This window comes from Cyprinodon variegatus, unplaced genomic scaffold, assembly GCF_000732505.1.
Source record: "Cyprinodon variegatus isolate N-32 unplaced genomic scaffold, C_variegatus-1.0 Scaffold31, whole genome shotgun sequence".
Taxonomy (NCBI): Eukaryota; Metazoa; Chordata; class Actinopteri; order Cyprinodontiformes; family Cyprinodontidae; genus Cyprinodon; species Cyprinodon variegatus.
This window is the reverse complement of record NW_015150484.1, coordinates 745,872-760,478: the sequence shown is the minus strand read 5'-3', so window position 1 is coordinate 760,478 and position 14,607 is coordinate 745,872. Positions and strand designations below refer to the sequence as shown.

Here is a 14,607-nt window from a genome sequence, read left to right as displayed (position 1 = left end):
CTAATCATGTTTTTGGTGTACTATTCCTTTAACCTGCTTATAATCTGTCAGAAAAAAAGGCTAAAACTTTTTCACCACTTACAAAAACAGGAATTTCATTAAAAACATTTTGACAATGATTATTCTAGCATCTAATATGAGCTTATTATATTTGTTTGGATCTATAAAGAGCAGAACTAAGAAATATTTGACATAAATAGTTAAAATCTTCCCAATTTTGCATGCATGTATTTGTAGTTTAAGTCTATGAATCAAAATCCTTATGACTAGTAATTTTCAATTGATTAAATTGATCTAGAAGCTTTTTTGTCTTAAATCCAACATTGGCCTAATGAATAACTCGTGTAAATTCTATGAAGGGCAATGTTTTACCAAATAAACTCCAAAGACTTATTCTGTACACAGTCTTCCATATTTAAATGAGCCTAAAAGCGAATGGTGCAAAGGGAACGTAGTCCTCTTTTTTTGCCCCAAAGTTAAAAAAAATTCTTTTCAATCCTGTGTGTCTAGCTCCCTTTGATCCACAGGGACACTTCATCCCATACCCAGCGTGTGTTCACATATTGCCTGCAGTGAGTTTTTGCTTTGCATGAAGAGTTTTGCACTAATGTGGTTTGAGCCCAGCAAGCTGAATGTGGATTCTCTAACAGACATAATGTTTGTGGTAAGAAACATCTGTGACGACTCAGGAATTTCTCAACAAAACAGACAATTTCACTTTCTTCTTTTCTTTCTATGCCCCTAAAAAATATAAAGAGTGAAGAAGAAAAAGTCAATATTAAAAGCAAAAATCCCTTGATGAAAGAATCCATAACAGCCATTGCAGTTTTAAAATTCACTTTGCCTTTTTTATTTTATTTTAAGATTTCCTACAGGTACTAAATCATATGACGGGTTAAAAATGTATCAACTATCATCAGCGGGTTGGGAAAAGCTTGAAGAAATGCCTTTAAATTTAAAAATCAGACGAGAACATGTATAATCTTAAGTGTGAGGTTTTTAAAGCATGATCGTAGATCAATTAAATTTGGTATTGCAAAATATTCATTTGGTCCAACAAACATCATAATTAGCTTTATTTGGTCACTATTAGCATAATTAACTTTGCTTGCTCCACCCACAGCATAAATAAATCAAGTTTACATATATAAACAGCCTGCATGTTGGGGTTTTCTAACAGAATCTTTAAAGAAAAAGAAGGGAGGAAGTGTCCAATATATTTATTTTTCTTTTGCAGCAGAATATTAGCTTGTTAGGCAGTCAGTCTGGGTGAAGAAAGGGCTTCTGGTGAAGCTTGCTTCTTTAAAACTGCACCAACCAAAAATTAAAAGACATAACAGCCTCTTAGCAAATGTGGGGTTTATAGAGATGTTAGCTGCACTTGTTGTGACTCTAGACTTCTTCAAATCCTAGATTGAGGATGATCTATTCTGCAGACCTAATTGTTTCTTGCCGTTGGGACTCGTCCTGTTTTGAATAAGAACCAAACCTAAGAAACATGGATAAACAGACTACATGATTACAGCTAAGAAGATGGTCAGCAGCTTCTTTGGAAGGTTGTTCTTTTGTTGGTGCAGAAAGTATGTTCTGTATCGAGCCTATTCAAACAGTGTCTTTGTGAATGAGTGGTTCCGGGGAAGCAGAAATGGTCCACAGTATATGGAGTTGTTGAGGATGGTAAAGGGGGTGCAGCTTGACAGAAATTCTCCAAAAGTGCACCCTCATCTCCACAGGCTTTGGTTGGTTCTTAATGCACTGCAGCCCATCTCCTGTCTTTATACAGCGTCCTTGATTAGACCAATGACAGCCATCTATGAGCCAGGACAGTTCCTGGTTGAGGACGTTTTAGATGGATGTCATTAAGGTCTGCAAAGAGGATCCTGATGTGCATCCCTGGATGGTTGAGTGAAGTGAAGGCAGGATCCATAGACTTCTTAGCCGCTCAAAGGATTTTATGAGCAGACATCAGGGAAACAAGTACTCATTTAACTCTGTGGTCATTTAGTATCACCTTAGTGTGCAGCAATTCTGGTTTTGCTCCCCCCCCCCAATTGTCTACTAGCACTGTCTGTGCAGTTTTTCCACTGTAGTTTAACATCTGCATGCTACATTGATTTTTAGTTCCTTTAATATGAATTGTTAAATAAGTGTGATTCAAATCACCAATTAAGCATAAAATGTAACGGAAGTTTACCTCTGATTCAGGGGTCTTGTGAAAAGTTAATTTTTTTGTTTAAATAGAAATAAAATGACATATAGGCACCTGTTGAACAAGGTCAGCATTTGGATGAACAGAGCTGCACAATGTCACAGTCGGCAGCACTGTTGCCTCTAAACTAGAAGGCCCTGAGTTCAATTACCCAGGAGTTAATCTACATCTTCTCCCAATGCAATCCAACTTTTGCTCGCTGTCCAAAAACATGATGATTAGGTTTATCAGTCACTCTAATTTTCCCTCCATGGTGTACCCTGCCTCTTGCCCAATAAAAATCTTCCATAGAACCAAGGGTCATCATCTGTCACATTTCAGAATAATCAAATTCTTAAAATGGAAATAAAAGTCAAGAAAAATAGTAACAGGGTTTAAAAGAAAGTTCTTAAAAGAAAAATTGTGCGTGAGATTTTACATTTTTATTATGGTTAATCTCCATAATTCCTTCAAAAACATTTTTATGCAAATGTTTAGATACGCAGGTTTGAAAATGCCATTATAATTTGAGGAAATGGAAATATTTAGGTTCAAAGCGAGGTGGTTGTATAAAAATGAATACTCCAGAAGGGCAAAAACTGAAACAACCTATCCAAGCTCCTAAAGCTGGAGAAAAGAGACCACAAAGTTAGTGAGTAAAGATAAAGAGGGTGACCATGAGAAATCTGCTTGATTTCACTTTCACTGTCAAACTTTCAAAAGCTGTTTTTGTTTTTAAAAATTGTTTTAAATCAACCTCAAAGTCATTAAGTTAGTTAACTGCTTTTAAAAAAAAATCATGTGAACAATTGCAAGATCATAAATGCATCAATAAGAATACAAAAATGTTTTATGTGCAGATTCTCACTAGGGCTGCAACTAACGATTATTTTGCAAATCGATTCATCTGTCATTTGTTTTTTTTTGAGTAATCGATTAATAATTGGATATCAAAAGGTTCCTTAAAGAAGACTTTTAAAGAAAATAAACCAGGTGAAAGTAAAACTTTTCCACTTGAGGAGTTCTGGATAGAGCAAGTCGACCGACAAAATCGTTTTCTCCTTTTCTTAACTACAAATTGTTTACATGGTTGCTTTTTTATTTACAATTTTATAATTACTGCTCAAGGTGGGTCACTGTCAGCTGAAGACACGTTTTAGTTTCTATATTCCAGTTAACGATTAACCGACTACTAAATTAGTTGATGATTATTTCAATAATCGATTCATCCGATTAAATGTTTCAGCCCTAATTCTAACAATGTTTCACTGTAAAAAAGGATCCAATCTGGTTGCTGCAGCAACAAATATGACCTTTTGACCCGAAAGAAGGACTACTACAAGTTAGTTAAGATTCAAAAACTGAAAAAGCAGAACTTTTTAAGATCCTTTGTGGAACTTTTTAAAACCAACGTCTATAACCAAGAACTTTAACAACTTAAAGGCGATTTATTCTAATATGTTTAATAGAAAACTTGACATTCTTTGGTACTCTTCCCTGTGTGTACTTTTCAATAGGACTTAAATATTTAGAAGACAAATTTTTGTAAACCTATAGCTAATCAGTAACAATATATTTATTTAAAGGGATGTTTGACTTAACTTTTCTCTTCTGTTGTACAACCACTACCCATTGTTCTAATCAGCAGTGTTGAGTCAACAGCTTTTAAAATGTCAGCATCATTCATCCACATTGTTATAAATCGGCAAATCCGACTCACACTTAATAATGTGGGTCAAACAGAAAGGTGGGACCGATTTTAGGTTCGCCCCTGCATTAACTTCTTAAGGCCTTCTTAAAAGGACAAGCTTTAGCTAACGGTAAGTTTTATAGAAATTACCTGCAACTTATTGGAATATGCATAATGAATTTCGAAAATATCCAGACTTTTCTTTTTATACTTTACAGTGCGCTCTGCAAGGTCATGAACATCATTGCTTGAAGCTAAATATCCTGAAGCTAAGATAACCGAACAAAGCAAAGGCCCGAAAATCCCCGAGCTCGATTTTAGCTTCGGCTCTCTGCCTGCGACACGCAGCGGACTGAAAGCTACGTTTATGCAGCGCGTAACATTAAAGCTTTCGACTCTCATGGACAAAAACAAGCTACACTGTGCTTTTTGCACAATAAACAGCTTAGCATATGAGGTCTGTTTTTAAAAAATGACCGATATTAGCTTTGTAACACTGCATCGCTTGCATGTAAATACTGACCGTCAGCCCGGCAGCGCTGCTGGCTGTTGTCGCCTCCCCTCCTTCGCTAGCCTCCGTAGCAGCCAGGCCGATGACGCTCACCGCCCGCACCGTCCCTCGGAGCCAGTCCCGGGCCCAGGCAGGCTGCTCAGACTCTGATCCATTGGTGGACCTGCCGTCGTCGAGAAGCAAAATCAGACGCTTCCCGATTAATTCGAGAGAGTCCCCCATGGTTTGCTTACAAAGCTAGTGCTAAGCCACCATGAACAGTTGAACTTCTCCGCTCGGGATGGGAACTCGGGGAAGCTAACGCAAAAAAAAAAAGGCGAGGAGAAACAGCTTTTGACTGTTTCGAATATCACGCTAGTGCCACAAAATGTTCGTTCGGCCGCTGTACCGGGGAGTAGTCGGCGGCAGCGGACCGCAGATCTCCCAGTCGAAACGTTTTTGTCCTCGGTATTAACGCGACTATCCTGCTCTGTCCGCCATTGAGCCCTGCAACAATCAAACGCACTCCTCCTGGTAGACAGGCAGCACTGCGGAGACGTGGAAAACACTAGGAAACACTGACCCCTAGCGGAGGATTTATGCATTACTTTCCCGCAGTGGTGATTATTTAAGCAGCTTCTCCACGGAAAACTAAATACGGAAATTTCAGTGGAAACTTTGGAGGATCAGGAGAGTCCTGAAAAAGAAAAAAAAAAAGAAAAATTCAAATTTAAAATGCAAATCATACAATTATAAATCCAATTTGAATTTTTTTCTTATTTTAAATTTCTAATTGTATAATTAAAGAGGAATTGTGAATCATATTTATTAATCCCTTTATAAACACTGCAATTTGAGAAGATATTTTAAAATCTATTTTCTAAATGCATGTTTTAAAATCCCATTTCTGGTTGGCAGTACTGAAAAGCAACTGTTTAACTGGTTTTCAGTCTGCTTAGGGACCAGAAGTGTCACGTAAAGGTAACTGGAGAGAATATAGTAAAAAGAAAGTACAACTGCAAAAAGGATTTGAAAATGCAAGCTGAAAAAGAAAATTGAAATGGAAAAAATAATTATATTTTAAAATGTGTGATAAGAGAGGTATTTTTACTCAGATTTATGAATTGTGATTTTTAGATATCCACTTAGAAGCAGGATTTTAAAGTATATTTTTTGAACGCCAGTATTGAATAATAAATTCATAAATGCAATTCCTCTTTAATAATTCAATTTTAAATGTTTACTTAAATTTGATTTGTAAATGTGTGATTTCAATGTTAAATTTGAAGTGGCTGAGGGTTTTTTTCAGTGACACCCGTGGTCCTCCATAGTCCTGGCCAATCAAGGCCAGAAGTATTTTGGAAAGCATGAATAAATTGTTGGATATTTATAAAGTGATCTATAAAGACACAGTGGAAATCTTATTTGGATGTTAATGCTTTTTAACGTATTTTCCACCTTTTAAATTGATCAAACACCCTAGGAAGGTTTATTTGATTTATTTTGCTTCCACTCTATGGATATTAGCAGAGGAAGAATCCAATGTTCAAAGCTCACTGCATCAATTTTATGATCACAAATTCTTCTCCATGACTACAAACTCCACACCCCAATAAATTTGGGGGTTTCTTTGTCCAAACATTAAGATGTGAAGCTTGTTAACTAACAGTCCAGGTGGATCTTTATCAAATCAAAAAATGAGTATGTGAGAAATCTCCTCAAGCCCACTGCTATGTATAGTAGAGGGTTCATGATGCTGAGGGGATGTTTCTCCTCAAAGGCCAAAGGGACATTTTAGGGATGTTTGGTTTCACTAGCTTTTAGAAATACCAGAACATGAGCCATTAATAGAAAATTGAAAATAGATTTAATTTGTGGGGAAATCAACAGAGAAATGATTCTCTAGATCCTCGTTTCTTCACTGAGTCTCAAGACCAAACCCAATGGAAAACCAGCAGGGTGGACTGAAGTAAAGGACCTAGGGCTTGAATAATCTGGAAGATCGTGTGAAGTGAAATTTTGGAGAGGTAAACTGTGCTTTCCTGTTGGAAAAGTGTAGCACTTGTGAGTGAATTCAAAGCATACCGTATATGTGGTAGCACGAGTTCTTTATTCAGTATATAAATAAATGTAAATTTTTCATTGTAATATTATCATTCCTTTGAAAAGTATAGTTTTTTTCAAATTAAATCTTGAATTCGTATTGTGCAGCTATTGAAACAAAAATATCAACAATTTCTTATTTCTCATGATTTTTCAGGTTTACAAAATATGAATTGCATAATATAAATTATTACAAGTAATTTTGTTTTTACTTTTTATTGATGAAGAAAATACTTCCATTAGAAGCGTTAGTATTTTTTTATGTACAAATACAGCTCCTTTTATTGCTGTTGATTCTCACCACTAGGGGGAGCTGTATCGTTTCACTAAGGTAAGTCTTTGAAAGAAGGTTTTACACATAAACAATAAAAAAAAAAGACCAAGAATACAAATAGATTATTGATTTCAAAATAGTTTATTGTGTGAAAAATGGTTTTGTGACAAAGATAAGATTTCTGAAGAGTTTCATACCTATAAAGGGTATTGTGGCAAAATAATTAAATTGAGTAAGATAATACAGATGGAGGCCTCTACTTCTGTTTCTGTTTTTTCTTTTTTTTTGTGAAGAAAAAGATGAACAAAAACAGAGCCCTGCAGCAGACCCAGAACTCGCTCCAGGGACGATGTGTAGGCTCATATATTTACTAAATTCTCTAAAGTTGGGGGATAAGCATCACCAATATTTAGTCACATTTTTCATTGCAATTATTCTGTTAAAGGAAGCAAAAGAACCACAGCTTAGTCCAAGTTTTACAGTTTAGACACATTCTATCTGTTCATTACGGGTCCAGTATAATCCATCCTGTAGAGTTCAACCAGTAATATTGACCGTCCTTACTACTGGAAAATACCTGAATAGAGGGATTTTAGCTTTGATTAGCTGTGAGCAGAGACCTTCCAATTGACAAACTAATTCTGGACTTTCATTGTTCAGTGAGAAAAACAATTACAAAAGCCATATTGGTGCAGATGCTGTTAGTGATTGAAAGAGAGTTATATCTTTGGTCCATTCATGCTGCAAGAGAAAGAGGGCAACAGCTTCAGGTGATAAGACGAAGACTAAATTCAATTCAAAATGATCTTGATTCAGAGGGGAAATTAAATACTTAGTACGGTAATTTTCTCCTGTTTTATCTTTCTGAGTATTGAGACTTTGTTTGGACTTATGAGGCATTTGGAAAAATTTGGGAAGAAGTAATATAATGCTCTAGGCTGACAGGAAAGCGGGAGAGACATGCAGGAAAGGACCACAGGCCAGATTCGAACCCATGTCGCCCACGTCGAGGACTAAGACCTCTGTATAAGGGTCATGCGAGCTGACCACTGCGCCACCTGCATGACTGGCTCTACATTTTTTATTAAATAAACCCAAAATTCTGGTGATTATCAGTAAAAAAAAAAAAAAAAAAAAAACTTACCATGCTAATGGTTAATATTAAATGCTAAAGCCAGTTTAAAAATGTTAACTCCATAATCACATAACTCTAATTTTAAAACAAATAGGGAAATCTTGTTTTATGTTGATTTTTTTCACTTATGACATCACCTCTTATCCTTATATAAATAAATACTAACCACTAACAGTGGAAAGCCTTGCAAAAACATTTTTTTCAATGTTGCTATGCTGTCTGTTCTTTAATTAGCTTTTTTTTAATTGAGAAATGAAAGTGTAAGCATAGGTCAGAAGTTCACCAGGAAACCCTGATTGTATAACATCTGCTAATTATCTGATTTAGTGAGCGAAAACTTTAGAAATATTTGCAAAATTGTTTTTTTTTTAAAGCATTTATTTCACAAAATTTAAAACAGAGTTTTGTTTCAAAACAAATTAAGCCACATGTATTTGATTTTTAAAAATGTATATTTGTTGGAGGTGATTTACAAGTGGCAGCATGAAGGTTTTATTTACATTTTATAAAATGGCTCAACTTTGGGTGAAATTTGTGCAACAATTGTAAAAATCAAGTTAGACTGATTAACATTTCAACTGTTCGATATTCATCCATCTGCTTTTCCAAAAGACTCCATTTCGTTTGTTAGTTCTGCTTATATACAGAAATGTATTTTAGTGGCAATACACAGTGAGTTCTTATTGTTTCACCTTAAAAAAAAATCCTCAACATGATAAAACGTTTTTCCCCGTCCAGCAGTGATAGCATGAAGTCCAAGTGTTTTATGCTCTTGCTCTGACAGTTACTGGCGTTTCTTCATACAGCTGTGGGGCACGCATTCAGCCTGCTCCTCCAGCTCAGGGCACGGGCTGCCAGCGTTCGCTGGCCGCAGAAGGATGTAACGTGTGCGGTGACGGACTCCGCCTCTGGAGCAGGGACCGAGACAGAGACCCCAAGATGACCAGAGAGAAACTTCACAGTCCAAAGGTGTTGCTGGTTATAACAAAGAGACATCAAAATAAATAAATTTAAAAAAACAGCACTTAAGCAACAAACCAGTACAACCTAGCACGAACTTACGAAATGGGAAAAAGCATAATATATTCATGTTATTTTTACAAAAAAATGCTGAATATGTTCCAGTGTGTTTTCACTTAATACTCAGAAAATATTAATATTTAGAGGGAAAACCATGTATTTTCTAAATTGTCATTTGTTCTGCGTGAACTGACACAAGCTTCTCCTTCAGTGGAGGGAGAGCATTTTTTGCACATCAGTTTCTGTTTTTGCCACAGCTCTGGACATTAATTCGGTCATTCAGACGTATGAATATGCTTTTGTGTAACCTGTTTTGTGGTAATTAGACCTGATTGTTTTGGGTCATTGTCCAACTGGAAGGCGAACCTCTATGAAACTCTAAGAAGTTTCCTTCTTGCCTTGCGTTCTACTCCATTTTCTCATCAAGTATGACCAGCCTTCATCCTCCTGTATAGAAAAATATCCCCACTGCATGATGGTGCCGAGAATTCATCTGGGAGACAAGGACTCTTCTCTTTCTTCTTTGACTCAGAAAAAAACGTTTGGCCTTCTTGCTCCTGCACATTAGAGACTGACATATTTTCGGGAATCCCACGGGTCACGGGATTCCCGTGGGATTCCCGTGGGATGGGAGTCAGTATTAGTAACGATCACATGATTGGGACGGTACAGGATTAAACATTAATGGGAGCAGACGGGTGCAGGAGCAAACCAATAGTAACTAAAAAAAAACTAGGATCGATGCCAAAAAATAAAATTAAATAGAAAGAAAAAAAATCCACTACTGGCGCCGCCATTTTGTAGTTTTTTTCCTTGAAGCCTATAATATAATGCGAGTCAAAAAAACGACACGACCCAAAAACCAACAGTGCTGCCGCTCTGAGTTTTTCACCCGCGCTCAAAAACAACAAGAATGGGAGTGGTGCAGGAGCGGGAGTCATTCTTAATGGGAACGGGATGGGAGTGGGAGTAATTTCACCAGGAGTGGGATGGGACAGGATTTAGATTTCCACTCTGGCCCGGGATTGGGACGGGACACAATTTTTTTCTGTGGGAGTGGGACGGGACAGGAGTGAAAATCCACTCCCGTGTCAGTCTCTACTGCAAATAAAGCACCATTATATCTGTTAATAATCAGACCCATCCTGCCATTAATTACAAACAGGACCCCAACATACCTAAACTTCTCAACTTGATGCAGAGACTATTCCTGTACCCAAGAGGAAGCAGTTTAGCAGCTGAATTGCATCGCACCAACTTCACCTTCAACTGCAATCTGACAATGTGCATTCTGGACATCATGGGATGAGGAACAAATGCATCATCTGTTTGAAGTAGACCATAAGATTCTCAAGCCAGACACACTACATCACTTGATTATGAAACAGAATTGGTGAAAAGATGCAGAGTCCAACCCACACTAGGAACAAGTTTAACTTTATGCCAAGATTGCGAGCACAGCTCTTGCCCCAGGCATACTCGGCTTGGATAACCCTTAAAGCCATCCGTATATCCCCAAACTCGCTTCCCACAAAATACTTTGTGGTAAACCAGATCCAAAAAAAACACATGTAGATCGGATGAAGCAAACAACCATGATGGTCTCAGCATTTCTTGTTGGGTAAACATCTGGTCCAATATTCCACAGCCAGGGCAGAAGCCACATTGCTCATCCTGAATGTGAGGTTCAACAATCGGTTGGAGCTTCCAGTACACTTTAGTGTTCTTTTTCTTGGAGGCTGATGAGTGAGATGGAGTTCAATATCCGAAGCCCTTTATTAAAAGTCAGGACACCAATACTGCATGCAGTACCGGTGCCACTTCAATGGTTCTGCAGCACAGAGGAGGTATGTCAGTCCTGATAGCCCCACAGCTGACGCCCTGCCAATGGGGATCTATTTAACTACCTTGGAGGCCTCCATTAAGGTGATAGAAGGTTCAGGTTCTTCCTTCTCTTCCACAGAGGTCACGATGATTGGATTAAGGAGTTCATGTACTCCTTCCACCTCTCAACCATAACCTCAGTCTGGGTTCACTGGTACCTTTTCCACACACAGCCTGGGATGATCCCACTTATCTGCTACAACAGTTGTTGCAGTCTGTCTGGTCAATCTGTACATAATCAGCCGCTTTGACTGTCCCTAAAGACAACTGAGCCTTTAGTCCATTTGCTTTAGCCATACAGCTTCAGTCACCAATAGTGACCCCAGTGAGTCCTCTGGCTACCCACACAATGAGCACCAATAATTTTAAGGCCACAGCTCCTGAAAGCCAAAGCCGCAATGGAGTTTCTGCTGCATTTTTACTGCATATCCCTAATCTCTCATGGTACATGAGAAAATTCCCTGGGAGGTGTAGTTTTTAACATTCCCAGCTGTCCCTCGATACCTTTTGAGGTTTACCAAGTCTGTCTGGCAGCCTCCTTTGCCACAGGATTAGACTCACTACCAGGTGGTGATGAGGTCATAGATCTGCCTCTCTCTTCACCTTAGATATAATGATGCAGGTCTGATAATACAGTTACAAAAAGGATAATCAAACTTTGCTCATGATGCTTGAATGTCAAGAACGTTGGGTAATCTGAGCGGTTTGTTGCAGAAGGTAAGATCAACCTGAAGCCGCAAAGAAATTAAACTCATGTTAGACGGGAAGAATTCTGGTTTTGTAATCCAAGTAACGTCTTCCTATGGGCAACGACTTTAAGGTACAAGCTAAACTGCTCATAATTTGTTCTTTATGGTACGCCAGCATTTATAACATGTAGGCGAATCACTGTCCCCCAGACATCCGAGGTTATATTTTTTATACTTTTTTTTTTTTTTAAACAAAGCTGAGTGTGTATGATGTCATCCACGCGCTGGACTGGAGTTGTGACAGGCAGCCCGGGCCACAGGCGGCTACGCTCTACCCCTTCTATTCATTCGGCTAGCTAATCTGAATCGTTTAATTGTTTTTCCAGAGCGAGATCATCTGTAGTAGTAGCACTAGACATCTTCCAGGCATGTGAGTAAAACTAAAAGCAGTTCAGTGGACAGGATGAATGAACGGTAGCCGGCACGCGCGGATGACGTCATACACACTCCGCTTTGTTTAAAAAAAAATATAAATATAGAAAATATAACCGCAGATGTCTGGGGGACAGTGATTCCCCTACATGTTATGAATGCTGGCGTAGCATAAAGAATACATTATGAATAGTTTAGTTTGTGTCTTCAAGTTGTTGCCCATAGGAAGGCATTACTTGAATTACAAGGTCGGCTTTCTATCACCTGAAGAACATTTCCAGGATTAAAGGACTAATGTCTCAGCATGATCTGGAAAAACTAATCCATGCGTTTAATTTTAGTCGAATTGATTACTGCAACGGTGTTTTCACAGGTCTGCCTAAAAAGTGGATCAGACAGCTGCAGCTGATCCAGAACGCTGCTGCCCGTGTCCTCACTAAGACTAAGAAAGTAGAGCACATCACCCCGGTTCTAAAGTCCTTCCACTGGCTCCCTGTATCTCAGAGAATAGACTTTAAAACACTTCTGTTAGTCTATAAATCTCTGAATGGCTTAGCACCTAAATACATCACAGACTTGCTATCAGTGTATCAACCCTTCAGACCACTCAGGTCTTCGGCTCTGCATACCTAGAACCAGAACTAAACATGGAGAAGCAGCATTTAGTTCCTATGCTCCACTTATCTGGAACAAACTTCCAGATAACTGTAAAAGTGAGGCGAGCCTGAGTTCCTTTAAATCCAGACTAAAAACACCTTTGTTTAGGATTGCCTTCGACTTTTCCAGCTAAAAAGTTCAACTGAAACATCATTAGTTCAACTTTTTTATTTTCTTTAGTCCAACTGTTTTTAATGTTCTTTTTTGTTTCTGCATTTTTTATTTTCTTTTTTTTTTTCCTACTTGCTTTGATTCTGTTTTATTTTCCTATATTTTAATCATGTAAAGCACTTTGCATTGTCTTTGTACTGAATTGTGCTATACAAATAAATTTGCCTTGCCTGCCTTGGTAGTTTTGGAGTCCAGTCCCCTTCTTAAGCAGTTAGACTCTGGAGACCCAGCTATGTTTATGTAAGTCCAATAATATCAGGCTGGTGTGGCTCAGCTTCAAACACCAGTTCGCACCTCTTACTCACCAGTAAAGTTTTGTAAATACTTTTGGACAGTAAAGTATCACGATAGTTTTGTGTTATTACCTGAGAAGCGCTGAGGACTGATGGAATTTGGCAGAATGTGGTTCGAGATGGAAGTCTGGCGGTCAAGTGATCGACGCTGCCGGGTAATCCTTATGCTGGCAATAGGTGGAAGCTCCTTTAGTCGAGGGTAGTAGAAGGAGTTGGCTGGATGGTTCGGCATTTGTGACGTGATCTGAAAAGCATTTAAGCATCGGTTCATCAGAAAGAGGAACAGATTCTTAGTAGATTCTCAGTAAATATTAGCCAACCCTAAAACACATGCTGCAAAAGGATGGATGATGTGTTGCATAAGAGTTCCCTTTTCATTTAAATCACTTCAGGTCAGACATGAGGGCTGCCAAGTAATCATTTAGCCAGAGACAGCTAAGAATGATGCCCCATTCCCACTCAGCTTACTTTTTCTAAGAACAGGACCGATGAACCAGAGTTTGAGGTTTGAGGCACCAACAGCTAAGTGAAGGACATAAACAGATGACGGCTTCCTGTGAGCCTCATACCTGCGTAATGTTTTCTGGGGGGCTAGTTGGAAAGTTGGGAGAGGAAAAAGTGAATCCGCTGTCCGTCCCTGCATCAAAAGGATGGAGGTCAACAGTCACTTCCTGTTTCCACTGGTTCCCCTCACAAAGATTCAGGCTGTCCAACCCAACAAACCAGTCTGGGCTGGGGATAATCTTCACCATCAAAGATAGCTGTAGGACAAAGAGGGACAAAGTTTTAGACTTCAGTGTGTGACATGGAGACATTATTTAAACATCATCACACACAGGCTGTTCAAGAAAAAAAAATGTATACATTTTTGTGTTTTTACTATGTGGAAAAGCACAAACAAATAGAACATTAGAGACAGTAGTAGAAACAAACAATTACAGATCCATGTAAGAATAATCATACCCAATAAAAAAAAAAAAAAAGGAGATTCACCTTCCAGCAGGAAAATAAACCTGAACTCAGAAAATACATCAAAGCATATTTGTGTGTTAAATGTAAAGGAGAGTTATTGTCAAGTCTTGACACCGAGTTTAACATCCATCGTCTCAGTCTGAGATTAAGCAATTCTGCAGGGAAAGAATGAGCAAAAATGTCAGCCTCTAGAAGTGAAAAGCTGGTAAAGATATACCAGACGTCCAGCAGTGGGAGGTTTTACCAAATAGTCATACTGGAGAGTTGAAGACAAACATACACTATTTTTCAGATTTTTATTTGACGAGTAAAATGAAAAAATAAAGCAAGAGAAGGAACATTTTGTCCATTTTGTACAGCTGTTATACAATATATCTTTTTAGATAATGCAGCATGATTTTTTTTTTTTTTGTAATGTGACAAGATTTGAAAATGCTTAAGGTTTAAAATTTTGTTTTGCAAAGCACTATACCAGGAACCAAATGTTTATCAGAACGATTGTTACGGCTACTCTTGCATCAAAATAGTTTCCCAAAAAAATCAAAAATTGCCAGAGTATTCTTAGGAGGTTTTTCGACTCACAAAACAAAAAGCACTCATGGAAAATGT

The 14,607-nt window shown here is 38.1% G+C and overlaps 2 protein-coding genes across 5 annotated transcripts in view; both read right to left on the bottom strand.

Moving 5' to 3' along the window:
* The window catches only part of kdm3b (lysine (K)-specific demethylase 3B), a 40,399-nt gene extending 35,512 nt beyond the window's left edge, over positions 1-4,887 (bottom strand). For 2 of the 4 annotated variants that reach the window (XM_015400831.1, XM_015400824.1), the window contains exon 1: positions 4,402-4,887. In XM_015400831.1, the coding sequence (XP_015256317.1) occupies positions 4,402-4,611 (210 nt within the window). In that variant the 5' untranslated portion in view covers positions 4,612-4,887. The remainder of the gene's footprint in view (positions 1-4,401) is intronic. The other 2 variants (XM_015400816.1, XM_015400839.1) reach the window with 1 other exon arrangement.
* A 3,237-nt stretch (positions 4,888-8,124) lies between these two features.
* The window catches only part of LOC107101454 (spondin-2-like), an 18,176-nt gene continuing 11,693 nt past the window's right edge, over positions 8,125-14,607 (bottom strand). Inside the window, exons 4-6 of the mRNA XM_015400389.1 lie at positions 13,596-13,787; positions 13,099-13,270; positions 8,125-8,855 (exon numbers count right to left, since the gene is read on the bottom strand). Coding sequence (XP_015255875.1) covers positions 8,665-8,855; positions 13,099-13,270; positions 13,596-13,787 — 555 coding nt within the window. The 3' untranslated portion in view covers positions 8,125-8,664. The remainder of the gene's footprint in view (positions 8,856-13,098; positions 13,271-13,595; positions 13,788-14,607) is intronic.